This window comes from Chelonoidis abingdonii, chromosome 2 (genome assembly GCF_003597395.2).
Source record: "Chelonoidis abingdonii isolate Lonesome George chromosome 2, CheloAbing_2.0, whole genome shotgun sequence".
NCBI classification, from domain to species: domain Eukaryota; kingdom Metazoa; phylum Chordata; order Testudines; family Testudinidae; genus Chelonoidis; species Chelonoidis abingdonii.
In genome coordinates, this window is record NC_133770.1 from 36,531,692 (window position 1) to 36,559,469 (window position 27,778).

A 27,778-nucleotide genomic window follows, 5' to 3' on the forward strand; every position below is an offset into this window, starting at 1 on the left:
GGGGGCCCCACACGTCCCCGCACTGCTGCTGAGCACGGCGGGAGTGAAGCCAGACGTTCACTGTGGGACTTGGCTGCAAGGGCCTTCGGCTCGGGCTCCCCCTGTCTAAAAGCCACACGCGAACCAGCCTTCACCGGCGTCCCGCGGCTCGTCCCGCACCTGCGGGGCAAGAGGGAGCGCAAGCGAGGGCGTGTCGCCGCCTCGGCTGGGGTGGAGCAGAGCAAACCTCAGGCCGTGCGGGGTATCACTGTCCCTCAGCCCCGCTGGGGAAGAGCCGGAGCGGGCCCGGAAGGAGCAATCGCGGGTGCTGCTGAAATCGCTCCAACCAGCCCGGCGGGAGAGGCCGCCCCGGGCATCCCGTGGTGCTGGGAGACTGGGCTCGGGTGGCTCTCGGCCCTGCGCAGCGCCCGATCTTCAGAGGTGGCCACAGCTCCTCCCTCGCCGCCTCTTTAAAACCCGCACGTGGAAGGGGCTCGGGGGAAGCGAGCGCTGCCCGCTGGCGGCCGCACCGAGCAAAGCGCGCCAGGGGGGCCAGAACTGCAGCCATTCATCGCCCGCTGGAGCTGCGCGGGGCGGAGACAGGGGCCCAGGCGGCGTTGGCAATTCCTGCGCTGTTCGGCTAAGAGGAGCAGCCCCCATCCCCGGGGGGTTGTTAGTCCGCCGTGTCCCCTGGGTTTGCAAGTGCCAGGGCCCTTCCTAGGGGGAACCAGACAGCAAGTGTGAAAAATCCAGCTGGGTGGAGGGTAATAGGAGCCTATATAAGAAAAACCCCTGACAATCAGGACATCTGGTCACCTTAGCCCTTCCTGAGCTCAGCGCCTTGTGGAGGAGAATGGGAGGCCAGCCTAGCTTGGGGATGGCAGCTCCCCACAGACCACACTGGGAATCCTGCCTGACCACTGTGGGCTGGTGGCTCTTTCCAGCAGTGCTCCAGGCCTTTGTCTGCTCCAGGCCTGCAGGTTAGGTACAATGCTGAGTGGGCTCCTGTGCGCTGCTGGTGACCTGGGGTTGCCAGAGGTCTTGTTTTCCACCAGAACAGCGGTTGAAAAGGGACCCTGGTGGCGGTGCTGACTGGGCAGTTAGAAGTCTGGTCCGGGGTGGGGGGTTAAGACAGGCTCCCTGCCTGCCCTGGTTCTGTGGGGTTCCTGGAAGCAGCGTCATATCCTCGCTCCGGCACCTACACCTAAGGACAGCCAGGGGGCTCCAAGTGCCAGCTCCGCAGCCGGGGCGGCTCTAGGTATTTTGCCACCCCAAGCATGGCAGGCAGGGTGCCCTCGGCAGCTTGCCTGCGGGAGGTCCCTAGTCCCGCGGATTCGGCGGCACACCTGCAGGAGGTCCGCCGAAGCTGCAGGACCAGCGGACCCTCCACAGGCATGCTGCCGAAGGCAACCTGCCTGCCACCCTCGTGGCGACCAGCACAGCGCCCCCCGTGGCTTGCCGCCCCAAGCATGCACTTGGTGTGCTGGTGCCTGGAGTCGCCCCTGTCCACAGCACCCATTGGCCAGGAATTGTGGCCAATGGGAGTTGTGGGGGTGGTGCCTGCAGATGGAGCAGTGCGCAGAGTTGCCTGGCTGTGCCTCTGCTTACGAACCAGTGGGGGGAACATGACGCTCCTTCTGGGAGCTGCCTGAGGTAAGCGTCATCTGGAGCCTGCACCCTTGACCTCCCCCACGTCCCAATTCCCTGTCCAAGCCCTGATCCCCCTCCTGCCCTCCAAATCCTAATTCCCCCACGCTCATCCCCCAGAGCCATCACCCTGTCCTGCATCCCAACCCACTGTCTCAGCCTGGAGCCCTCTACCACACCCTGAACTCCTCTTTTCTGGCCCCACCCCAGAACCCACATATCCAATCCAGAGCCTATTCCCCCTCCTGCACCCCAACTCCCGCCTCAGGCCAGAGCCCCCTCCTGCACCTTGAACTCCTCATTTCTGTCCCCTCTCCAGAGGCTGCACTCCCAGCTGGAGCCCTCACCCCCTCCCAACACCAACCTCCTGAACCAGCTCAGTGAAAATGAGTGAGTGAGGGTCAGGAGAGTGAGTGACAGGGAGGGGAGATGGAGTGAGTGGGGGTGGGACCTCAGAGAAGGGGCAGGGCCTCAGAGGAGGGGCAGGGTGGGGAACAGAGCAAGGGTGTTCGGTTTTCTGAGAGTACAAAACTGGCAGCCTTACGCAGGGAGCCAGCCTGTGCTTGCACTGAGTGGTTAGAGATGGGCTCTAGCAGATCATGCCAAGGACCCAGCACAATAAAACCTCTGTCCCGCACAACCCAACACTTCTGTAACTCTACGCGGTTATCATAACTTTGCGCCTTAGTGTTGACTGCCTAGGATAAGGACCGTGGCAAACAGTTACCTCTGAGACAGTGCAGAGCTCAAAGCCACCAGATGATCCGCCTTGTGGCAGCTTTTCAGGCATCTCCTTCTTTCCCCATCTCTTTCTAGGTACAGGCACTTGAGCAGTAAAAGTCCATCTTTAGGAGCATTCTATGGAAAGTCTCTGTCACAGGCCTTCTTTGCCCTGCCCCTCTTGTCACACTAGCACCTCGCATGGCATTGCAGGCATGAAATTGACAGCCACCAGCTGTTCTCTATGTGGGCCATCAACACAGACATGCACCCTGAAGTGTTCTCTAGAATCTTCCTGGGAAGAGGCCGACCCGCGCTCTGTTCTGCAGATACATCTCAGGTCCATCCTTTTAATCCTGCCAGCATGGCAGACAGTGTAAGCAACCCCCCTGCATGTAGGAGATATGGACAAGGGAGAGGTAGGGTGAAATTGTGTTTAGTCTGATCTGCCCAACATCATTATTTTTCCATCCACACAGCAAAGCTTAAGAGAACTGGAGGGCGAGAAAGGGCCACGGCCAGAGGCTAAGGCTTTGTTGATAGGCCTCACTCACCTAATACTCAGTTCAGTGGAGGGTCTTACTGCATCTTGACTTGCACCCACTCCCCTTTTGGTAGACCTGGGTGTTAATCCACGCAGTGGTGCTAACTAATAACATTCTAGGCATTGGTCTCACTGAAATGCCTTCAGCAGTTTAGAGAATAAGCCTGACAGGAAAAGAAAGAATATCAGCCCTGTGGTTTCTTTGTGTGAAATAACAGATCTGCTTTGATCCCTCCCAATTTCCAGCTGATGCCCCCATGTAAGGCAATGTGGAGGAAATACCAAGCTGAGTTTCAGTGTAAAGTGACTGCTCTTCTCTCCTCTCCTCCTGTCTCAATCTACCTCCACCCACACACTCATCATTGCACCTCTGCTAGGAGTAATTCAAATGCAGCCAAGCCTGTCCCTGACTTTTGTATTGTTTATTTATTTTGCCATTGTAATAATGGGGAGAGCAATTTTAAGAGGACTTTAAAAATCAAACCCAATGTTTTCTAGCACATTGTACACTGCAGCAATTTAAACATGGCTTTTAATCTTTTAACTACTGTAAAAATACGAAGCATCAATTACATGTCTATGGAAAGAGAGCTAAATTAGAGTGCCAGAAGTGTCTAAAGATAGTTTGTGCAGAGCTCTGCCCTGCTGGTTTTACTCCCACCAGTAATCACTGCAATAAGACACCTGGCCTGAGTAAGGGAGCAGGATTCATCTCTTACACTGCTCAGAATATTGGCCTGGTAAAATCTGCCATTCTTGCCTGGCAGCTCAGAACATGCAACTGTTAATCACTGTCAATCACACATGTGAATGTTCCAGTTATCTACATCCTTTCTCTAAAATAATTTCTTTAAAAATAGGAATTTGGGTGAAATTTTGAAAAAACTGGTGGCTACTTTGTACCCAATACACTTCTGGTGGAATTAAGAATGATTTTTGCATTTTAGGCAGCAACAGACCAATCCACATTTTCCTAGCCACTTCTCAGTTTCTCTGAGATTAAGAGTCCTAAAAATCCAATGCAAATTTCAAAAGGAGAACAAAGCAAACAAGATTTATTTCCCTGTATATAAACATTTCCAAGGTAAAGAATATACATCCTATACTGTCCTTTAAACACCTTCCCTCAGTAGCTTTACTGTAGTTAAAGTCAATAAGAAAATAAATTGATATATAATATACTACCAAACAAAAATTTACATTCATTTGTATTAAAGGGACACTTGTCACATGCAGATGTGGCCCAAAATTTAGGTATTGTAGACTTAAAACCAAAAGAAATTCTTCTTTGGAATTCTTAGAAAAATCCAGTGAAGTAATTTATTTAAAAAAAATCGTTTTGTGCTGGTGTGCTAGCATTGTGCTAGTGCATGGGAACCTGAAAACTCAGTTGACTAGGAAATGACTATAAACAAAAGAGAAACTGACTAGTCTATTTTGTATAAGATGAGAGAAATGTAAAAAGGAAAACAATATACAGTAAGTACATTTGTTTTTAAAAATTATTTCAATTTTAGTAATCTAAAATATATTAAGAAGTAACATCAGCAAGATTCTTTTTAAATTTACAATTTGTAACCTGACAGTGTCCTTTTAAAATAGTGTTGGGCTATAAACTACAATAATGCATATTCACTGTAAACCTGAAATATTAGAGATAACAATACCAAAAAAAAGCATACAGTACAAAATCATAAAAAAAATTATGCTAATAAAAGCCAAATGGCAGCAACAGCTAAAACTGCTGGATAAGGCGCCGGCGCTGAGAGGTTTTCCGCAGCAGTTTTCTGTAGTCATAGGGGTTATCTTCAGTTTTCTTCTCGTCCAGGGGGCTCTCTGCAACTCTTGACCTAGGGATTAAATGCAGAAACGCTTTAGAAATTAAAGTCAAAACATTTACTTCAGCAAATACTGCTAATCGATTGCTTAACTTTCACCCTCAGCAAAAACAGCTGCCTTTTCCAGGCCTCTCCGCACTCTGCCGAATAGAGCTGGCATCCCAGAGCAAATACATTTTTGCAGAACAAAGGAATGCTCAAAGAAAACATGTTTTTTCAAAAAAGGGAGGAATTATTAAGGACATAGTAATAATGTCAGGATAACAGGCCAGGCTTTGGGGGTAATTCTTGCCTATTAGACATTGGCTCAGATTGTCAGCCAGTGTAAATCAGGTAGCTCCATTGACATAAATGGAGCTACTCCTGCTCTATACCTGCTGAGGGTCTGTCACACTGTTTCAGACTGGACACTGCAAAGGTCACAGTATGGAACCCCGCTCATGATTTTCAGGTGGCAAATTGCATTTTTGAAAGCTGGTCTTCCATTTAGACAGCAGACCTGGCTAACTGAACTGAAGTAATTCCTATGATTAAACATAAAACCATTGTTTGAAAAGTATATATTACTTTGAAATAACTACTGAAATGTCTGTTGAGCTACACTTAGGGGTGCAGTGTAGAGTCCGAAATGGCAACAAACAAGTACAAGCGTTCACTTTCTTTAGGACTAAATCGTACTCGCCTTACTCACACAAGAAGCCCAACTGAAGTGGCCACTGCATGTCAAACTGCAGTTGATACTTAAGGAATAAACCATGAACAGGAGGTAAATTCTGCTCTCAGTTACACACAGAAGATCGGGAGTTACTCCAGTTACTGCAGATTAACATCAGATCAGAGCATAATAATAAGCCATGCATTCTTATGCCTTGCATTAAGTGGCAGAAATCTCATTGATTTAAGTGAGAGCACAATCAGGCCCCTAACCTACTGGTGCATATCTCAAAAGCATTTTGAGTGAAGAGGCAAAAGGTCACATGCAATTAATGACCTGAAAAATCTATGTAGGAAGAAGGCTGATGAACCAGGTTTTCCCTTCAGGATTTTTCCTTGCTTGTCTATCATACTGGTATCAAGCAGAAGCTGTAGGGCCATGTGTTGGTTCAGTGCAATAGGGAAAAAAAAGAAGCCATCAAGAACCAGGTGTCTCAGCTGACAAAACCAGGGTTAAAGTCTGGCATAGAGCCAAACAATCCTAACTAAAACAGAAATGTAACTTTTAGATTTTGCTTTTGTTTGACAAAAAGTTTGAGTTCCAAAGATGTACAGCAAGGAGGTCTGTCCACCTTATCTGGAGCTGTGGAGGCAGAACAAAACTGGCAGGTTCTTCAGCAAAACGGCTGTATGGTTGAGATTGCCTCGCCAGAGTTCTGCAAGCAGGCCGAAGGCTGTTTGTGCTGTCTTTGGACCTTATTTTGAAGAAAGGAATTTTTCAGCTAAGCATAGATACATTTTTTTAATTCCTAAAGTTATTATTTTACAAGATTCCGTAAAAAATAGTTAATTGATTTATAGCTAACTTGAATGCATATATTGTACTTTTGTCTTCAGTATGAACTGTACAAAAATAAGTGTGCATCCATAACTTTTTAAAGTAGGTCACACAGCATTTCTTTTGTCCCTATTATTATTTGGTATTACTTACCCTTCAGTAATAGTTAAAGATGAATCTCTGAGCTCCACTGGTGGCCTCTTTTTTCTTGTGCTAGAATTACTATCATTTGAGATGGAATCACTTGATGAAATTTCTTGGTAATAGAAATCTTCTAAATCCAGCACTTTGCCCAGACTGTAAATACATAAAGGTTGTAAATCACCAATTCTGTTTTGCAACATTTTCCCAGCTAAAATAAAGTAATGAATCACAACCTTCATTTTCCTTATCTGAGGACATTTGATATGTTGACTTTGGTAGAAAATTATATAAGCACAAAAATCTGGTCCTGGAAATGTAACTAATGAAAATGCAGGTGTTTATAATTTTAAACTAATAATTTAGGGTTGAATCTACCAGCAAATATATAATTACATGCCAAATACTTTGTAGAATCAGCTTTTATATACATGCATGCATGAGTTGTGGCTGATTTTGTTAAGATGTATCAATGTGCACCTGCATATCTCAGGGCAGTTCTGAGATTTAGAGATCTAACGTTACTGGACAGTTTTCAGTAATGCCAATCTTAATGATATAATTAAGACTCTGTTAGTCCTTCCATTATAATCACCTGTTTTCAGGGATTTATTCTTTGACCACAAAAATGTACTCTAGGACACGGTTTAATAAACTGTGTTCAGCTAATTCAAGAGATTCAAATTCAAGCTCTAGAATTTAGGGATATCAGTAGATTTGTGACACTCTCTGGAGTACTTTGGGCTTATAAATGAATGGATTACATTGATCCATAAGTAACAAGAAGATAATCATCTGTGTATTTAACATTTTCAGATCATGGGTGAGAAAGCAGAAAACTGCTAGGGAATTGGATTTTTCAGGCAATTTGGAAAGTGACACAGGGACTTTCTTTCGATGTCACCTATTTATATATCTTGCTCAAGCTATTTATTTATCTGAAAGTTGTTACCCACTGGAAAGGTTTTGTAACATACTGTATATGAAATGAGTTGCCAACCTCAGCACACATCCCAGTGGCCAGGATGGTATTATTCAGCACTCTTCTTGCCAGTCTCAGCAAGTAGACAAAGGATTGAATGGACCTAGTGAGTAATTTCTCCAGGTCAAAAGTGTGTCATGTTATTGGGATGATACGGAAAAAATGCATGGCTTCTTCCCAGACTATTCCTATGCTGTGTACAGAGGCCTTTAGTTTCTAGAGCTCTCAGACCATCCTCTAGTGAGCCCAAGGATTCTCTTTAAATAAGTTAATATTAAAGAAATGGAAATTTCGTGTAGAGAATATGAGAAGGCACTACAATATTTTGAAGCAGGTCGAAATTTATAGCATCTAGCAGAATGGGATGCTGTTACTGAAAGGGGCTTGTACTATAATATAAATAATAATAACAAATAGTATATCAGTGTATTGTTGGAGATCGTATATATGAGAGAGAGCACAAGCATTCTTCGCATACATTGCTTCAGGATGCCTAAGGAAACACACTATTTGAAAACCACAATGTTTAAAATGACTAGGAAAAAAAAGTCCTGAGGGTGACTTGAAAGACACTGGGCAGTATTCTTCTCTCACACCTAGTATAAATCAGAAGTAAGTCCCTTGAATCTAGTAGCAATAGTGGTATAAAACTGGTATAAGTGAGAAGAAATTGAGGTCCAATAAGTGAATTTCTTGTCCAGACATGAACTGGTCAAATAACTCACCAGAAGAAGAGCTGACTGGGAGAAACCCTATATTTGGAAATTTTCCAAGATCCAACTGGCACCACAAGCAGATCTGTGATCTAGAGTTGACAGTGTCATGTGGGGTGTAGTGAGGTGGTGTGGCTTCCCTCCGCCCCGGAGGAGGAAGAGCCCATCCGGAGGCCAGAGTGGGCGGAGCTAGGGAACTCTGAGCCCGCCCCTCAAAGGCTCAGGCGGCGACCCGGAACTATAAAGGCCAGTCCTCAGAGCTCAGTAGGAGCCCAGCCGCTGGAGAGAGCAGATGTCCCTGGGGGAGCCTGAGACTGGGAAGCTCCTACGGCCCAAGGCGGCTGCCCAGACTGGCTGGAGCTACCTCATGCCCGCTATTCACAGGAGCTGCCAGAGCTACCCTGTGCCTGCTATCCGGAGGAGCTGCCGGGCCTGCCCTGTGCCCGCTATCTAGAGGAGCTGTCGGAGCTACCCTGTGCCTGCTATCCAGAGGAGCTGCCGGGCCTGCCGACCAGCCCCTGCCCTGATGAACCCATGCTCCTAGACCCGTCAGAGGCCAACACCAGGACCCAGGTAGCACCCAAGGGGGAGTATGGAAGTAGCCCGGGGGCAGCCAACCCCAGTCTGGCTGCAGCATTACCAGAGACTATGTCAGTGTGTTGTAGCCAGGATCCCCACTGACTAAGCAGCGGATCTTCAGCCGCTGCTAGGGCCCTGGGCTGGGACGCAGTGGAGTGGGAGGGCCTGTGTCTCCCCTGCCAACCAACTCCTGGGTAGCAGACTCCTCCTCTCCCTGGCCTGAGGAGGCCAAAGCCTGTTATTACTGCTCAGCCTTGCCTGAGGGCCTGAGCACCCCTGACTCAGTGTTTGTTGCCCCGCTCTGACCTAGGGCTGGGCTTAAACTATTATTCCCGCTCAGCCCTGCCTGGGAGCCTGAGCACTCGGATTCAGTGGTTGTTGCCTGCCCTTACCTAGGGCTGAGCTCTGTGACTGTTGTTACGGCTCAGCCCTGCCTGATAGCCTGTGCCTCCTGACTCAGTGGTTGTTGCTCTGCCTGACCTAGGGCCGGGGCTTGTAACTGTTGTTGCGGCTCAGCCCTGCCTGAGGGCCTGAGCCTCCTGACTCAGTGGCTGTTGCCCGCCGGAGCCAGGGCCAGACTAACCACATTTCAGCCGACTACCGCAAGGGCTACCAAGGGAGACCCTGGGCTGGACTAATCCCCCGGACCCATTGGGGTGCAGTGAGCCGGCGTGGCTCCCCTCCGCCCTGGAGAGGGTCGAGCCCTGGTGAACTCTTGTACATGTGGTGCCAGAAGTGGGGATCTGTTCCCTTGACCCCTGTGAGAAGGGGCCGGAGGGGGAGATCCACCCCGACCCCGCAGAGAACCATGGAGATGGAGTGATTGTTTAAGCTGCTGACGGAGAGTCAGGAACGGCAGCAGGCCACCCAGCTACAGCAGCAGCAGGCAGCTGCCCAGCTCCAACATCAACAATAGCGGGATGCTGCCCAACTCCAGCAGCAGCAACAGCATCATGCCGCTCAACTCCAGCAGCAGCAGCAGCTTATTCAGCAGCTCGGAGTCCAGCTGCAACAGCTGGTGACAGCATTACCGCACCCCGCAGACCCGCAGCCAGAGGACGGGGCTGGGTCACCACGCCCCGCCGCCCCAGTGCAACTAACCAAGATGGGCCCCGACGATGACCCTGAAGCATTCCTGGTAACATTCGAACGGGTGGCACTGGTCACTGGGTGGCCCCAGGACCAATGGGCCACCCTGTTGGCCCCATACCTAACAGGGACTGCCCAGATGTTATACCGGGGGCTGGCGACGGAAGGAGCAAGGGATTATAGCTGGGTAAAAGCCGCGATCCTGGATGCCTTAGATGTCAGCCCAGAGACTTTTTGGCAGCGCTTCCGAAGCCAGACGTACCCCTCGGGCACCCGACCCCAGTTGGTGGCCCAAACACTGAAGGAGGCGTGTAGGTGATGGCTACAGCCGGAGACAAGGACGGCAGAGGAGGTCACGGAACAAGTCATCCTGGAACACTTTGTGCACACCATATCAGCCCGAGGATGGGCCTGGGTGCTCCACCATCAGCCCACGACGTTAGCTGCGGCCATCTCACTGATGGAGGACTTTCTCGCGGCTGAAACGCCAGTGGGGCCTGCCTTCCAACCTCACAACCCCGGGCCCAAACGCTCCAATGTGGAAAGAAAAGGGGACGCCACGACCGGGCCGTGGAGCCTTGGCCGCGTGCAGGAGGCCCACCCAGGGTCTCGGTCCAGATGTCCAGATCCTTCCCCTCGGCCCAGACCGGCGCCCACTGTGCCGGGTGTTGCGAGAGTCCACCGGAGTCCCCCTAGGAGTCCAAGGGGAACCCCCTCCCGGGGCAGTCGCCCTGAACTTGGACCCTGTTTCTATTGTGGGAAGTCTGGACACTTGCAGAGGGACTGCATGGAAATGGACTGAAGCTTCGGGCAGTCTGTGCAGGGGACACCAGGGCTCGGCTATCACAGGCTCCCAAGATCACGGTCCCGGTAGTTGTCGGGGACCCTGCCACCCAGGCTTTGATTGACTCTGGCTGTGGTCAGACGCTAATTCGCCAGGCTCTGGGACCCCAGGCAGACCCCTGCCTGGGAATGATTCACCTGCAATGCATCCATGGGGATGTCCGGCCTTACCCTAGTGCTTGGGTCCTGTTGACAGTAGCTGGTATCACCCGACGAATCGTTGTCGGTTTAGCCCCTTGACTGGCGTACCTGGTGATCCTGAGACAAGACTGGCTCGCCTTTGAAAAGGTCCTCCGGTTGATCCTGGCGCTGGAGGGAGAGCGCCAGGAGGCCCTACTGGAAGAGGTGGGCGGAACCCCTGGAACTGAAGCAGGGACTGAAGAAACCGACAATCCCCTGCTGGAGCCTGCAGTCGAACCCCTCCTCCATACTGATTTTTGCCGCAACCAGAGAGCTGACCCTACCCTTAGCCAGGCCTATGAACAGCTCGCGGCAGTCGATGGGACCATCATCGACCCCCAGCGCGCAACCCAGTGGCCCCACTTCGAACTATGCCGGGACCGTCTTTACCGGATTGACCATGACTCCCGCACGAAGGAACCCCAAACACAGCTGCTGGTACTGCGGTGTCACCGGCGAGCCATGATGAAGCTGGCATGTGACATCCTGGCTGCCGGGCATCCGGGCCAAGAGAAGACCCTCACCCGGATCTTGACGTGGTTCTTCTGGCCCGGGATTCACCAGGAGGTGAGGAACTACTGCAGCTCCTGCCCAGAGTGCCAGTTAGCCGCTCCCCAGCGATTGCCCAAGGCACCTCTGGTCCCTATGCCTATAATAGAGATGCCTGTTGAGCGAGTGGCTATGGACCTGGTGGGCCCGCTCCCAAAAAGTGCTTCCGGATTCCAGTATGTCCTGGTTATCGTGGACTATGCCACCCGTTTCTCCAAGGCCATTCCATTGCAGAGCACCACTGCCCGGACCATCGCCGGGGAACTGGTGAAGGTCTTTGCTCGGGTAAGCCTGCCCTGAGAAATCTTAACAGATCAAGGCATCAATTTCACCTCCAGGTTGTTACAGCAGGTCTGCGAGCTCCTGGGGGTTAAACAATTACGCACCTCCATATACCACCCCCAGACGGACGGGCTGGTGGAATGGTTCAACCAGACCCTCAAGGAGTTGCTGCGGAAGTTCCCCCCTGGAGGAGCTGCGCTGGTTGGGCCAGTTGCTCCTTCCCCTGCTGATAGCCATCCGTGAGGTACCCCAGTCATCAACCAAGTTTCCCCATTTGAACTATTATACGGGCACTGTCCGCAGGGCCTGTTGGACTTAATGCGGGAAACTTGGGAGCAGTCCCCCTCTCCAACCCAGGGACTCCTGAAGTATGTCCTTCAGCTGCAGGAGTACTTTGCTCAGGCTGGGGCCCTGGCTCGTGGAAACTTAAAGGCTGCACAGGACAGACAGGAACAGACTTATAACCAGGAGGGGCAGGTGCGTGACTTTGAACCTGGGAATCAGGTCCTGCTCCTCCTCCAGAGTTGAAGCTACTGGCCCGCTGGCAGGGACCCTACAAGGTAACTCGGAAGGTTGGGCCCATCACTTATGAGATCCACGAATCCGACCGGTGCAAGAAGACCCAGAGATACCACGTGAATCTGTTGAAGCCGTGGCAAGATTGGGAGGGCCTGCTGATTAATCTTTACCCGCCAGAGCCTGAACTGGGTCCCCGCGCGCCCCAGACAGAGGACCTCACTGCTCCCCTGCTCGATGACACCTTTATGGAAGAGCAGCGTAAGCAGGCCAAATGTCTCCTGCAGGCTTTCCAGGGAACCTTCACGGCCCTACCTGGATACACGACCCTTGTCTATCACTCCATCCAGACCAAGCTGGGGAAGGTAGTCTGGGAAACAACTAGGCCACTGCCGTACCGGATGTGACAAGAGGTGGAGGAAGAGGTACGGGCCATGCTGGCCTTGCGAGTCATCGAGCTGTCTCAGAGTGAATGGTGTAGCCGGGTGGTCTTGGTACCCAAGACCGATGGCACCCACCAATTTTGTATAGACTTCTGGCAGGTGAATACCATCTCCCAGGTTTGATGCCTACCCTATGCCTCGCATAGACGAGTTGCTGGGTCGCCTAGGGGAGGCCCGGTTCATTACCACCCTCGAGCTCAGTAAGGGGTACTGGTAGATCCTGCTCGATGACACCTCTAAGGAAAAGACGGCATTCGCCACTCCGACGGGACTCTATCAGTTTACATGAATGCCTTTTGGCCTCCATGGAGCCCCAGCGATGTTCCAGCAGCTAATGGATCGCCTACTACGACTCCATTGAGGCTATGCGGCAGCTTACTTGGACGATGCCTTGGTTAATAGCCACCACTGGAAAGACCACCTGGAACGGGTAGCAGCGGTCCTAAAGTCCCTGTGACAGGCGGGGCTGACAGCCAACCCAAAAAAATGCCGCATCGGATGGCAGAAGACCACATATCTAAGGTACACTATCGGGGGAGGACGAGTGAAGCCCCTTGTTGGGAAAGTGCAAGCCCTTGCAGCCTGCCTGACGCCTACCACGAAACGCCACGTCTGACAGTTCCTAGCGCTTGTTGGGTACTATCAGCAGTTCATCCCCCCGTTTGCTTCCATCGCAGCGCCCTTAACAGGACTGTTGACAAAGAACAGCCCCCGGCAGGTACGGTGGTCCCCCGAATGTGAAGATGCCTTCTGGACACTCCAGACATGTCTCTGCCAAAAGCCGGTCCTATACAGGCCGGACTTCCATCGGAGGTTCATCCTCCAGACGGATGCCTCAGAGGTGGGGCTGGGGGCTGTCCTGTCCCAAGAAGTCGATGGAGAGGACCACCCGGTTCTATATCTCAGCTGAAAATTGTTCCCCTGTGTAATAAGCCTCTGTCCCAAATCTGGACCTTAGCGTCCAAAATCTGGGTGCTTAGCATGAACCTCCAAGCTTAATTACCAGCTTGGATCTTATCTTGCTGCCACCAATCAGGATTCCAAGTACCTGATAAACTCTCTGGTCTCCCCAAACCTTTCCCTGGGGGACCTCCAAGACTCAGATGCCCTGAGCCTCCAACAAAGGGAAATAACTCACTTCCCTTCCTGCTCTTTACTTCCTCCCAGATTTTCCCGCCCTGGGGATACTAGGAGATTTCCCTGCTTCAATCCCTTGAAACACAAAACAGAGAGGGACGATTTACCTTCCCCCCTCCTTCTTCTCCCCCTCCCAGTCTTTCCTGAGAGAGACAGTACTCCTGGCACAGAGATTCCTATCCCCTTGCCTTAACTAGGAAAAGAAAATCCAACAAGTTTTATAAAGAAAGCTTTATATAAAAAAGAAAGAAAAACACATGACATGATCACTGCATCAAGATGAATAACACAGGCTATTGTTAAAAGAAAATATGAATAATCAGCCTTATTCAAAAAGATATCCAATTTCAACTTCCAGCAACTCCACACATGTAAATACAAAATACAATATAAACCTATTGCTTTCCTTTTGTACTCACAACTTCGGAACAGAAGGGTAGAAAGAAGCTTGGAGATAGAAAAAAAAAACTCTTCCCTCATAGCTGAGAGAAAACAAACAGCAGAACAAAGACAAAAACACCCAGAAGTTCCCCCCTTCACTTTGAAAAATCCGGTTTCCTGATTGGTCCTCTGGTCAGGTGTTTGGTTCCCTTTGTTAACCCTTTACAGGTAAAAGAAACATTAACCCTTAGCTATCTGTTTATGACACCCTGGGAGAACTACACTGTGGTTGAGAAAGAAGCACTGGCCATAAAGTGGGCCTGTGACACCCTACGCTACTACCTCCTTGGGCTCTGTTCACACTAGTCACGGACCATGCCCCTCTCCGATGGTTGATGAAAATGAAAAATAACAATGACCGATTATTGCGATGGTATCTAGCCTTACAGTCCTACGCGTTCACCATCCAGCATAGGTCTGGTAAGGAACATGTGAACGCAGACTTCCTGTCCTGCCTCGGAGGGATGGAAGAGCCTGGCCCTGATGAGCAGGAGCCAGACTTGAGGGTGTGTGTGTGTGTAGTGAGGTGGTGTGGCTCCCCTCTGCCCTGGAGGAGGAAGAGCCCATCCGGAGGCCAGAGTGGGTGGAGCTAGGGAGCTCTGAGCCCGCCCCTCAAAGGGTTAGGTGGCGACCCGGAACTATAAAGGCCAGCCCTCAGAGCTCAGTAGGAGCCCAGCCACCGGAGAGAGCAGATGTCCCTGGGGGAGCCCTAGGGCTGGGGCTCATAACTGTTGTTACGGCTCAGCCCTGCCTGAGGGCCTGAGCCTCCTGACTCAGTGGCTGTTGCCCGCCGGAGCCAGAGCAAGACTAACCACATTTCAGCCGACTCCCACAAAGGCTACCGAGGGAGACCCTGGGCTAGACCAATCCCCCGGACCCATCGGGGTGCAGTGAGCCAGCGTAGCTCCCCTCCGCCCTGGAGAGCGTCGAGCCCCGGTGATCTCTTGTACAGAGGACACAGACATAAATTAAACCAGAAATGCATAATGGGGTCATTGAGTGAAGAGCTCAGCCTCGAAATACAAAACACCAAATGGCTCATCCAATATGCAAGGTAACCAGTGGCTGAAATACAGCTGAATGCTAGACTGAGCTTAAGCATGTGGTTGCATTTTATTGATTGTAAAGGTATATACAGTTCCTGCATGCTACCTTGTGGCTTAGTGTGATGCTGCAGCTGTGCAGCGCCTTAGTTTCCCCAGGTGGAGCAGCAATAGATTCCCTTTAACTGCCCAGCCAAGAAGAAACCGAGATATATTAACACAATACCATGTCCCCTTTTTAATCAGACTTCAGGAGAGGAACCATTGTAACAAACAGTTCATCAGGACCGTAGATAAAGGCTCCCAAGCCGACAGTCCACGCCCAAGTCTGTGAGCCAGTTTAGGCTTGTCTCATAGTGCCTCAGAGAGTAACTACCACCCCATTACAGCCTGTCTGGCTTCTATTCCCTCTCCCTCCCCTGCTCCACTTCCTGTTCCTGTTTATATGGGTCAACCCCCAGGGGGACAGGACCTCCTTGATTATCTCCAGGCTGCAAGCTGTAGCCTCCAGCCCAACTCTTAAAGGGGAGTACCCTTTTTTACCATACATTCTCTCAAATATATATTTGCTGGTTTAGATGTATTCTATATGAAGTTTGCATCCTGCAGCTTCAGCTGCAGATTGATGTTTCCAATCATGCGGGGTATCGAGTGTCTCGTGCAAGGTGTTGTGTTCCCATTTCCCACTGCCTTCAATGAGAGCTGAGGGCATTCAGGATCACACAAGACTGAGCCTTATGAATAGGCCACTGCTACCATGTTACTATATATCAAATAAAGGAACAGCGAAGGCCAGGTCTGCACTATAGACTTCTGCTGACATAGGTACTTTGGTCTGGGGTGTGAAAAGCTATGATCCCTGACTCTGACCAGCAGAAGCCCTTATTCTAATTTTCTGGTATAGCATGTTTGCCTTACGGAGGGTGGTTTTACTCTACCAGTATAAAGCACAGCTTTGCTGGTATAGCTGTGTCCACCCTAGGACTGCTTTGCCAGTATAGTCTACTGGTATTCTGATACTGGTGAAGTGCTCCTAGTATAGATGTAGCCTAAGAAGCCTATTCAGGAGTGGATGGTCACAGGGAAGCAGCACAAAAAGCATAAGTACAGGTCCATATGTGGGGCAAAGCTGTGGGTTTTATCTTTGCCAGAAGATATGTGCAGAATATTTGCCAGAACCATCGAGAGATCTGCATATATATAGCTCCAAGAAAACATATGCACGCGGATATCCACCAAAACATTTCAATTACACAGTGAGAAAAGCTTTACTACTGAATTGGCAGTGGGCATTTTGGTTTTCTTACTTCTTCTGAATATATAAACTGTTTCTGTTTGTGGTTTTTATATTTCCAAGTGGTTGTTTCTCAGAAGGGGAGCTCCATCCTTCCTTGGGTTTTTGCTAATGAAGTGACTGGTTGCTCACCTGTTTTGAACTGGAATTTTAAGCGCCCTCAATTATTTCTTTGATTTAGAATGGTCTTTGTGCTGGACTGTGTCTTAGTTTATTATTATGCTTGTATTGCCATTGCAAAAGACTCATGTACAAGGAAAAACATTTGACCAAATTCTATAATGTATTTTGTTCTTTACAACAGTATAATTTTACCTTGCAAATGGTACCTCTCTGTGTACCATTAAATAACTATATTCTTTTCTTAACTCTTGGTTTTACTTTGTTGACAGTGCAGCTTAACACTGTTTCTGGAGCATTATAACAATTACTGTGGGATAAGTAAATAGAGAAGAAAAAATTACCTGTTTTTTCTTGGTTTCCGTTTTTCTTCTTGGATTGATTGCTAAGAAAACATCAAGCAATTTTTAAAAAATTGCGTCACTTTTTTTAAACACTGGAGCATTTTTACGCAAAGGTCCAATACATGGGCATGTTAAATATGAGACTTTTCTATAATTCTTACTAAGAAAAATATGTAGAACCTAATTTCTTGAGCAAAAAAAAAATGTGCTGTAGCAATTTTTAATAATCTTTCTGCTTGTTTATCTGTATAAGATAATGCAGCTAGTACTGGTAATTATAGTGTACACAAATAAAAGAAACTAATCAAAAGAAGGAGGGGAATATCAAACTTCCAAATCCTATATCTGCTTTAATAAAAGTGACAAACACTGTCCAATTTAGGCAGACTTTTATATATGCTATGCCAGTTTTTTGGATATTAACTATTCACAGTGAGGAGGCCCAAACTCATTCTCAACAAATGGTTTTACAAAAGGCAGCTCATGCCAGCCCAGCCTGATTTCTTTCTTTGAGAAAATAACTCAGGATTTTTTTAGACAAAGGAAACACAGTAGATCTAATCAACCTGGATTTTACTAAGGCATTTGACACAGTTCCATGTGGGAAATTAGTTCAACTGGAGAAGATGGGGATAAGGTGGATAAGGAACTGGTTAAAGGGGAGACTACAACAGGTCATACTGAAAGGTGAACTCACAGGCTGGAGGGAGGTTACTAATGGAGTTCCTCAGGGATCGGTCTTGGGGGGACCAATCTTATTTAACATTTTCATTAATGACAGCGGCACAAAGTTAGAGTCTGCCAGTAAAATTGCGGGTGACAAAGTTGGGAGGTACTGCCAATAAGGAGGAGGTCCAGAATATTATACAAAAAGATCTGGATGACCTTGAAAACTGGAATAATAGAAATGGGATGAAATTTAATAGTGCAAGTTCATGAACTTAAGGACTAACCACAAGAATTTTTGCTGCAAGCTGGGGACATATCTGTTGGAAGGGACCGAGCAGGAGGAAAACCTGGATGTATTGGTTGATCACAGGATAACTCTGAGCTGCCAGTGTGATGAGGCCGTGAAAGAGGCTAATGCAGTCCAAGGTCCATCAGGTGAGGTATTTCAGTAGAGATAAAGACGTGTTATTACCATTATACAAGGCACTGGTGAAACCTCATCTTGACTACTGTGTGCAGTTCTGGTCTCCCACGTTTAAGAAAGGTGAATATAAGTGGAACAGATGCAGAGAAGGGCTACTAGGAGGAAAACCTACGTCATGACAGGAGACTCCAGGAGTTTGGCTTGTTTCGCCTAACCAAACAAAGGCTGAGGGGAACTATGATTGCTCTCTATAAATACATCAGAGGGATAAATACCAGGGAGGGAGAGGTGTTATTTAAGCTAAGCACCGAAGTGGACACAAGAACAAAGGGATATAAACTGGTCATCAAGAAGTTTAGGTTTGAAATTAGATAAATGTTTCTAACAATCTGAGGAGTGAAGTTCTGGAACAGCCTTCCAAGGGAAGCAGTGGGGACAAAAATCCAAAATGACATCTAGACAGAGCTTGATGAGTTTATGGAGGGAATCATATGATGAAACTGCCTATAATGGCATGTGGCCCATGTGACTGCTACTAGCAAATATCACCAATGGCCTGAGATGGGACACTAGATGGGGAGGGCTCTGAATTACTACAGAGAATTCTTTCCTAAGTGTCTGGTGGGTCTTGCCCAGATGCTCAGAGACCAACTGACCACCATTTTTGGGGTCAGGAAGGAATTTTACCCCAGTTCAGATTGGCAGAGACCCTCAGGTTTTTTTGCCTTCCTCTGCACCTTGAAGATGGATCACTTCCAGGTTTTAACTAGAGTAAATGGTGGATTCTTTGTAACCTGAAGTCTTTAAATCATGATTTGAGAACTTCAGTAACTCAGCCAGAGGTTATGGGTCTACTAAAGGAGTGGGTAGGTGAGGCTCTGTGGCCTGCAATGTGCAGGTCAGACTAGGTGATCACGATTGTCCCATCAGGCCTTGAAGTTCGAGTTTAAATTCAATGGGAGTTTTGTCACTGGCTTTACAGAAAAAACTGGACTGGGTCCATATATTATAAGCAGGATACTCTGCTGAAATATGTTACCATTGGGATACAGACCCTCCAAAGATGCAGAGGAGTGAGAGTTATTTGAGAATGTGAATAATTTCTAATCTATAATAGATTTCTCTCTTTTCGGAGAAAGCAATGCTATGCCGCAGCATTTAGAATAGCTTGACTCTTCAAAAGTAATATATTTTAAAGTTTAGAATGGACCTAATTTTGATCTCTTATATTGATATGAATCAATAGTAATTCCATGAAAGCTAGTGAATTACACTGGTTTAAAACCTGCGTGAAAAGAAAATCAGGATCCTTTCCTAAAATCACCATATTTAGGGTATTGCAACTGATATAGTATAGATTAGTGGTGGGCAACATGCGGCCCGTCAGGGTAATCTGCTGGCAGACTGTGAGACAGTTTGTTTACATTGACCGTCCACAGGCACAGCTGCCCACAGCTCCCAGTGGCTGCGGTCTGCCGTTCCTGGCCAATGGGAGCTGTGGGAAGCGGATTACCTTGGCGGGCTGTGTGTGGCCCACATGCCTCAGGTTGCCCACCACTGGCATAGATTCTTGAGTTCAAAACCAAGTGCAGAAAGATCGTTTTCCTTTTAATGTGATAGGACAACTATAAATAAATATAGCTATTGTCCCCTTACTAGCACTGTAAAAATCAATGGGCCATATTCTCCCCTTATTTACACCTGTGCAACACCCTGCACTTCAGTGGGGTTGCATGGAGATAAGTGAAGGCAGAATGTGGCTTGTTAATTAATTAATACTGAGAACACTGGGTGAGATATGTACCAGTTTGTGGTGTTGTCCCCATTTTTACAGATGTGGACTGTGAGGTAGAGTGTCAGAGCAAAATTTTCAAGGACATTCACCAATACTGTAGGTAGAGCTGGCTGGAAATCATTTTCAGTATTTCAATTATTTTTGTCCCAAGTTGAGAAGAAAAGCCGAAATTTCAAATTTTTTGCAGAACAAAATTATGGAAGAAAAAATGTTTGCTTGCACTGAAAGATTTCATTCTCATATATTCAAAATGTTTCATTTAGATTTCAATCCTTTTTATTTTATATAGAAAACAAGTAAGTATATTTTGAAATGAAAAGTTGTTTCAAAACAATTAAAACTTTTCATTCCAAATATGTCTAAATGGGGCATTTTCTAAATGTTTTCCCCCAATTATTTAAAATGAAAGGTCATCAAAATGATAATGTGAAAAAATTTGGTTTAATCAAAATTACATTTTCCTTGATAAATCTCTTTTGATGAAATTTTTCAACCAGCTCTAATTTTTGGATGCCCTGTTTGAGACACCTAGAGTGGGTCTACACTGCAGTTAGACACCTGTGGCTGGCCCATGCCAGCTGACTTGGGCTGTTTAATTGTGGTGTGGATGTTCAAGCTCAAACTGCAGCCTGAGCTCTGGGACCTTCCCACCTTGCAGGATCCTAAAGCCTGGGCTCCATTCCAGGCCCAAAGATCTAGACTGCTGGGCCTTAAACTTTGCCACTGTATCCAGTGTCAGCAAGAGAGGCTCACTCACTCTTGAAAAATAAACACAATTGACTGACAATAGTGTTAATTCATATTTTGAAAACTACTACTGAAAACTAGGTTAAAAGATGCCCAGTTTTTGCTGATACCAAGTCAGACAAATAACAAATGAGTTTTCATAAAGTACCAAGATTCTTCACGTTTGATCTTTGCTTTGTGGATACACTTTGCACCAATAACACATTTACTTTAAGATGTTAATTTCTTCACATAAAATTCCAAACACAGAATTCTGTGTTACGCTTTGCATTTAAAAGTCCTAAACCTCACAAGATTTGTTTTCCAGGAAACAGCTCCTATTCAACATATACCCATCTCTATTTCAAAATATGAATGTTTCAGTGATAACTTCTTTTATCCTGCTCCTTTGTAATAATTTCCACTGAGAGAAGGCCAGTTGTGACAGCCAGTTTAATCAACTATACTCTTACCTGATGTTAAAATAGGCCAGCGAGATACATATGCCGCTAGCAAATGTACTTGCTCTTTATAGAAACCTTCTGAACTGCTTTTTAAATGTCCCTCTTTCTGCTCACCTGCTTGCCTTTTTCTGTGTTGAATGACATTACAGTCAAGAGTGGAAAGCAGACACAGATATCTGAATTTGGACCAAAGGCTTTATATGGAGACAGTTAAATCCATTATCTGTCTGTCTGTCTAGGTAATATCTTATTACTTCACCCACCCTGTCTCTCTAACATCCTGGGACCAACATGGCTACAACACTGCATACAACAATAGACAAAAAGAGTAAGTGTGAATCTTGGGTTGTCTGAAATCTGGCTATGGATTTGGATTTTGTGGTCCATCAGTTTTTACTGGAAGGCAGTGTCTTCTGCCCATTGTAAAGGATTGGCTGGACAAGATATGTCTGTCAGGTTTTGCCCACAAAAGTTAGTCAAGCTTACATGTATTAGAGTATAGTATGTGGAGTCTTCAGGGTTATTTAAAGTTTTGGGTTTCCGCTGTCTCCTTGGGGGTCGCTGTAGGGGATGAAAGTCCTCTGATTTGGTGGCAACTGTAAAAAAGAGCAAGAGCCACCCATGTTCATTTGTTCACAGGATGAGTGTGCGTGATAAAAACATAACAGGAGAGGCATTTATCTGACAATGAAAAAACACTTTCAGCTACTTTTAACACTTAAAATAAAGTAAGCGTTTTGGACATTTCCAGGACCATGCTTGGAAGAAATGTGGATCTGTTAAACCCACCTTCAACAATGCCCGTGAACACAGATCACACAGAAATTGGCATGTTGGAACAAGTGTGGAACGCTCTCTCTGACACAGGCTAATGCTGGATGTTTCAAGGAAAGGTGCTGGAAGCCAATGATGAGGTATTTCTCTGTGCCCTTTGTCCTTTTCTCTGTCCTGTATGGAAACTTGTCCATTTAATTCCTTAAAGCTAAGGCTGTGAGTTTGTCACTGAGGTCATGGATTCCGTGACTTTCCATGACCTCCCTGACTTCTGCAGTGGCCGGTGTGGCTGGCTTCAGGTCTGCCTGAGCAGCTTAGGCAGTCCCTGGGCCAACTGCACTGGCTGCCGCTGGGGCAGTCTCAGCCCACCGCCTTCCGCATCCCCCAGCAGCAGCAGGAAGAGTTTGGGTGGGGAACTCAGGGCTGGGGGTTGGGGTGTATGAGGGGGTGAGGGCTCTTGGTGGTTCTTATCTTAGGTGGACTCCCCAGAAGTGGCAACATGTCCCTCCCTTTCAGCTCCTAGCTCCGTGCACTGCTTCTGCCCGGAGGCACCATCCCTGCAGCTCCTGTTGGCCACGGTTCCTGGTCAATGGGAGCTGTGGACCTGGCAATGCGTGGAGCTAGGAGCTTAGGGAGTGACAGGTCGCTGCTCCCAATAAGCTGGGTAGGGAGCTTGCCAATCCCACCAACTCCCACCCCCAAGCACCAGCGGGGGACCCCAGGCTTCTCCCACCCAAGCCCCTGCATCCCCCCAACACACCTGCAGCATCCCCTGGGCCACCCCCCTAACGCACTTGCGGCCCAGGCTGCCACCTTCCCAGCAACTGCAGCAGCCCCCAGGCCATCCCCCTGTGAGCACCCCCACTCTCCCCACAGGCCCCCCTCCCCCCCTAGATTTAGTAAGGGATATAATACAAGTCATGGACAGGTTATGGGCTGTGAATTTTTGTTTACTGCCTACGACCTGTCATGACTTTTACTAAAAATACACATGACTAAAACGTAGCGTCACTTCTAGCCACTGTTTAAGCACTCAGAGTTTTTAGTGCCCTAGTTGGGTGCATTTATCTGTAGATTCAACTGCAATCTCATCTTCCAATCTCCTTAATTATCTGTCACTTAATCTAGTATAATTGAAAATATAGCTAACGGGGATCTGGTTTATTTCACCTCACTGAACAATGGCTTTCCATTCCTTTATCACATACTAAAATCATGGCTCCCTGTAGTTGTAACCTGTACCTTACAGGCATTCGCAAGAAATTTCACATTGGTTGGCAAGTAGAAATCATGAGAATGAGAATCAGGCCTGACATCTTTATTTTTGTTATGCACATTCCTCTTTTATATGAATCCAAACACCTCTAAAGACTTATTCACGTATGCTACCCAAAAGTCAGTAATATATAAACATGTCCTCCACTTAATGAGACATTGCTAATGCCAAGAGTCCCATTTTTTACCTATTAAAAGGTTGATTCTTGGAGATAAGAAAAGAGCAGAATTTACACTTGTTAATATTTTAAATGTAAGAAGTGAGCAACCCTGTATGAAAAAAAATGTTAAATCCAGAACTGTAAAAGCGTAAGAAATATCATTTATTTATCTTATCTCATTCTCCAGTCTTTCCACCAATGTGAATATGACCAGAGCAACATGTGCCATATTTAATGGAAAATATTACAGATAGAGCTGGTCAGAATATTTTTTAACAAAACGTATTTTCATCAAATGATGCTGTTTTGTCAAAACCAAAACTTTGCCAAGAGAGATCGGTTTTGACAAAGAATTTGATGGAAAGATTTCCAAGTTCCAGGGCACGGGAGAGACCCCTAAAATAAAAAACTGGCCCATTTTGTTCCAAAAATGGACATTTTCCACACATTTCTGTTTCATGAAAACATTCAAAAGATTTTGTTTTTGTTCTGATGCAGAATGAAACCAAATTTGTAAACATTGAAAGTTGTCATAAAACAGAATTGTCATCCCCCAGGCCTGCTCTGATTTCAGAGTTAGATTTTGGCATCTGAGCTACACTAGTTGGTAAATATGAAACAAAATAGAAAATAAAAGCTCTTTGGACACCCTGAAATTGCTTCATGAAAAACACACAGCTTTTATATTGACTCTTCTGTACTGAAGGGTAGTAAGTATTAATACCCGTCAAAGTCCTGCACACCAAAGCTAAACACTCACATGCACAATGTGCATCCCTGGAAGATTAGTCCAAAAGCTTTGTCGAGGCCAGATCATTTCTTTGGTTCTGTGCAAAGAAGAACCCTCTGTGAATCATAGTCTCTTCACATGGAAAGGGAGCGCCAGGCATCTCTACATCAGTGTTCTCTTTCCTTTAAATCCATAGAGGACTCTGTGGTTGTGAGGAACCAGGGTATACAGAGAGTGGCTGAGGCAGGAGATGAGCATCATCCCCCCTGTGCTCAGCATCAACACCAGAGGAAAGTTAATAGAGACAGTGACAGCTGTGGAGCTTCCTTCACACTGGGATGGCCTCAGGGTAGGAGGAGGAGCCTGTAGCAGTGAAGCTGTGTTGGCGCCCTGTTCACAGGGAGCTGGGCAAAGCCAAGGGATACCGTGAGAGCACAGGATCTCTGCACCGAAGGCATTGTGTCCCAGTATCTCTTCAAGACTGGCCGGGTTTTAGGCTGGGCCCCTGGTCTTCCCTGCCTCACAACAAAATAATTCAAAGGAAACTCCATGAGGGAAACCTCTGAGTTTCCTGGCCCATACATGGATATTGTACTTGGGGACAGAATCTGCCCCACAATGGCTTATTCACATTGCTAACTACTGAAGTATATTCCACTGTAGTGGTAATGCATTAAAGTACTGCTGTTCCACCTGAAGTGAGTTGTGCCCATGAACCAGAGTGCTAACAACACTCAAGTGGGTAAGGAAGGAAAGAATACATTTTGTTTTCTAAGGGGATGTCTGCACTGAAATTAAAAACCTGGGGATGGCTCATGCCAGCTGACTTGGACTCACAGGGCTCGGGCTGCGGGAACATCTGCGCTCGAGCTGCAGCTCTAACTCTGGGACCCTCCTTGCAGGGTCCTAGAGCCTGGGCTCTGGCCGAAGCTCAAATGTCTACACTGCAATTAAACAGCCCTTTAGTCTGACTCCCAAAAGCCTGAGTCAGCTGGCATGGACCAGGCATGGGTGTCTAATTGCAGTGTAGATATATCCTAATAGCTTCCAGAAACTTTTGTTTATTTTACTCTGGGGAAGTAAAATCTATTCTACCTACATCATAACACCTTTTTAACTAAGAATGTGGCACAAGTAGTTATAATGAGAAATGATCATCAGTGTTGGCACCTGGAAAATTAGCTGTATACGATTTTTGGTATGTGTGATAAATAAGGCTTGTAAAGGTCACTGCTATACTGAAGAGCCAGGAGGAATAATGTTAATTTAAACTGTAATAGGGTAATGATTCCATTTATTGTTTCAGCTTCTTATCTGAAATGCAAACTGCTCCTAATGTAATGAATGGACTATTATCTCAATATTTTACCTTTAAGAGAACAATGGTATTTTTCAAAGTCGGGGTATAGATAATTCACTTTAGACAATGAAATTTACATACAACTAATTCATTTTACTAAACTGAGATTAAATATGAATCATAGTTTCAGTTAAACAGATATACTGGGCCTAACACAGATACATTCTACTCTACTGATTCTACCCTCGTTATGATGCTGGTTTTACACTGGGGCAATTCAATTGGCTTCAATTCAATGGTTGACTTACACCGAAGATAAGTAGAGTCAAGCCCATTGTATTTTATTTGCAAACACATCAAAAGTCTAAATCAGAAATGATAACCTAAAATGATAAAAGTAGTTTAATTAACTATAATAAACTCTGTTATACGTTTTCAAAGATTCAATCTGAGTGATTGCTATGATCACATGAAAATCTGGAAAAAATGAACAAAAATGTGGAGCACTAGGAAAAGCCCAAGAAAGTAGATCTGTAGTTTTTATAGTCACACAAGAGATCATTACCCTACATGCTATCACATTATTCATTATCTTATCTGACACATCGTCACTGTCAAAGACCTAAAGTACACTTTTCTTTCAGATGAAAACTATTCCAGTTGAAATTAGCTGAGAGAATCACTCCTCTGCATAGCTGCTCTGAAAATTACTCTTCCTACACTCAGAAAAATTATTTTAACGATGATAAGGTCTCAGTAAGACAACTTGCTTTGATTATTGAAAATTATATTGCTGACAAGAGCATCTTTTTACCTAGACCTAAATCGTTTGGAAAAATCTGCCAACATAAGTGTCTATATAATACTTTCCATAGACATATCTAAATTTGACTTGCATGCCCCTGCTTCATGGATGAGATGAGGGTTCTATTCATTCAGGTTACTTTTGCCTTCCTCCATTTTTTCCAACTCCTATAAATCTCCTGTGTCTGGAAATCTTTATTTCCCTCCTTTTCATCAAATGGAGCTCTCCTTCTATATGTTCAGCCCCAATGGGATTAAGCTCAATTCTTGCAAGTTTCAAGCAGCCTCTGCTAGCTCCACTACCCGCTGCTATAGACATTTTCTCTTTCAATACATCACTTCTTGTTACATACCACAGAGGCTAACTACAAAGTGATAGGCCAAATTCTACTTTCAGTCACACTGGTGTAAATCTGAAGTCAATGGAGTAACTCCAGATTTGAGGAACACCAGTGTAACTGAGAGGAAAACTTGAGTAATAGTAATTGAGATTAGGGGCCATAGCAGTGATGAAGTTGGTTTCAGGGGCTTTACACACTGCAGTACTGACACCAGACACTATGAAAAGAAGTTAGGGGGTCTGGATTATTATTCTGGAGAACGGCAAGTCCTTTAAGATTATAAATCCTAAAACTCTGATTTTCCCTTCTTTGTGATGTTCTAAAGAAGGCCACAGATGTGTCTGGATTTATTTTTTGAATTATCCAAGATGTAACTCCATTGATTCACATGGAGTTACATCAGAGGTGAATTTAGCCCTACCCAGAATTTAGTTCACCTACCCAGAGAGTCAACTAATGGTTAATAGATTTCTTTCTGCTCTTAGTTGTGTGTGTTCTTTTTTTATGAAATACAAATACTGTAGTTGGTATCTGTAATATGGGACAACTCATTATGCATAGAGTAATGAAATCTGCTTTTCATTAGTTGTCAGTACTACCAGAAAACTTTTACTTACTAGGTTTTGGTTGGGTCTTCAGTTGGTTAGCCTTCTGGCTGAGTCACAAAGTCCTTCTGGGGTGGTAAGGAGTCCAATGAATAGTCTATTTTGCCCTCACTACAGTCTTCAGCCCTGGCTCTGGGCCCAATGAATTCTGCCCTTTCTTCAGGCTCCCAAATAAGTCCTGTCCCCATCTTAGGGTTTCTGCCAATTTACCTGTGGCTGGTAGAGGAATTCAGGCCCACCCAGCTCCAGGTTCCACCCCATGGGCCCTCTAAACAGCAGCCAGATATGGCTCGATTCAATTAGTTGCTGCTTCTTCCCTGGGCCTCTTCCCACTTGGCCCCTTTTGGCTTCACTCTTATCTCAGGTTAAGGGTCTTGGGTCCTCTTTCTGCAAACCCAGCTATGCAAAATACAGCCAGATACAAACTCTGGCTGTCCCTTGAGCTTCTGGCCAGAGCAGAGGACCCTTCCTCACGCCTCTGGTCCCAGCTAGGAACTGACCTTCTAGGCCACTCAACTTCTTTTATCTGGGCCTGCTGGCTCTGACTGGCTGTCACTAGCCCTTCTGACCCTTGGAGGATCAAGTCTCTCTAGCTTCCAAGATGGCTGCTTCAGTGAAGCCTCTCTAGGCAAGGTTGGAGGATCCACCTTCACTGCTCTTTTCCTCCCACCTTGCTGCTTTCTGGGGTCCGGGGTAGTAGGACTGCAGGCCTCGGTAGGGAGCCGCAAAGGCCAGACACAGCCCATCACAAGACCATTACAGCAGCCAAAAAATCACTGGACAGCAGAAGGAGT

General features: G+C 46.7%; 1 protein-coding gene across 1 annotated transcript in view; it reads right to left on the bottom strand.

The window, feature by feature from the left end:
• Window positions 1–3,325: 3,325 nt before the first annotated feature.
• The window catches only part of LOC116828155 (myosin-IIIa-like), a 113,756-nt gene continuing 89,303 nt past the window's right edge, over window positions 3,326–27,778 (bottom strand). The window contains exons 26-29 of the mRNA XM_032786182.2: window positions 21,481–21,590; window positions 16,917–16,957; window positions 6,374–6,517; window positions 3,326–4,740 (exon numbers count right to left, since the gene is read on the bottom strand). Of these exons, the coding sequence (XP_032642073.2) occupies window positions 4,626–4,740; window positions 6,374–6,517; window positions 16,917–16,957; window positions 21,481–21,590 (410 nt within the window). The 3' untranslated portion in view covers window positions 3,326–4,625. The remainder of the gene's footprint in view (window positions 4,741–6,373; window positions 6,518–16,916; window positions 16,958–21,480; window positions 21,591–27,778) is intronic.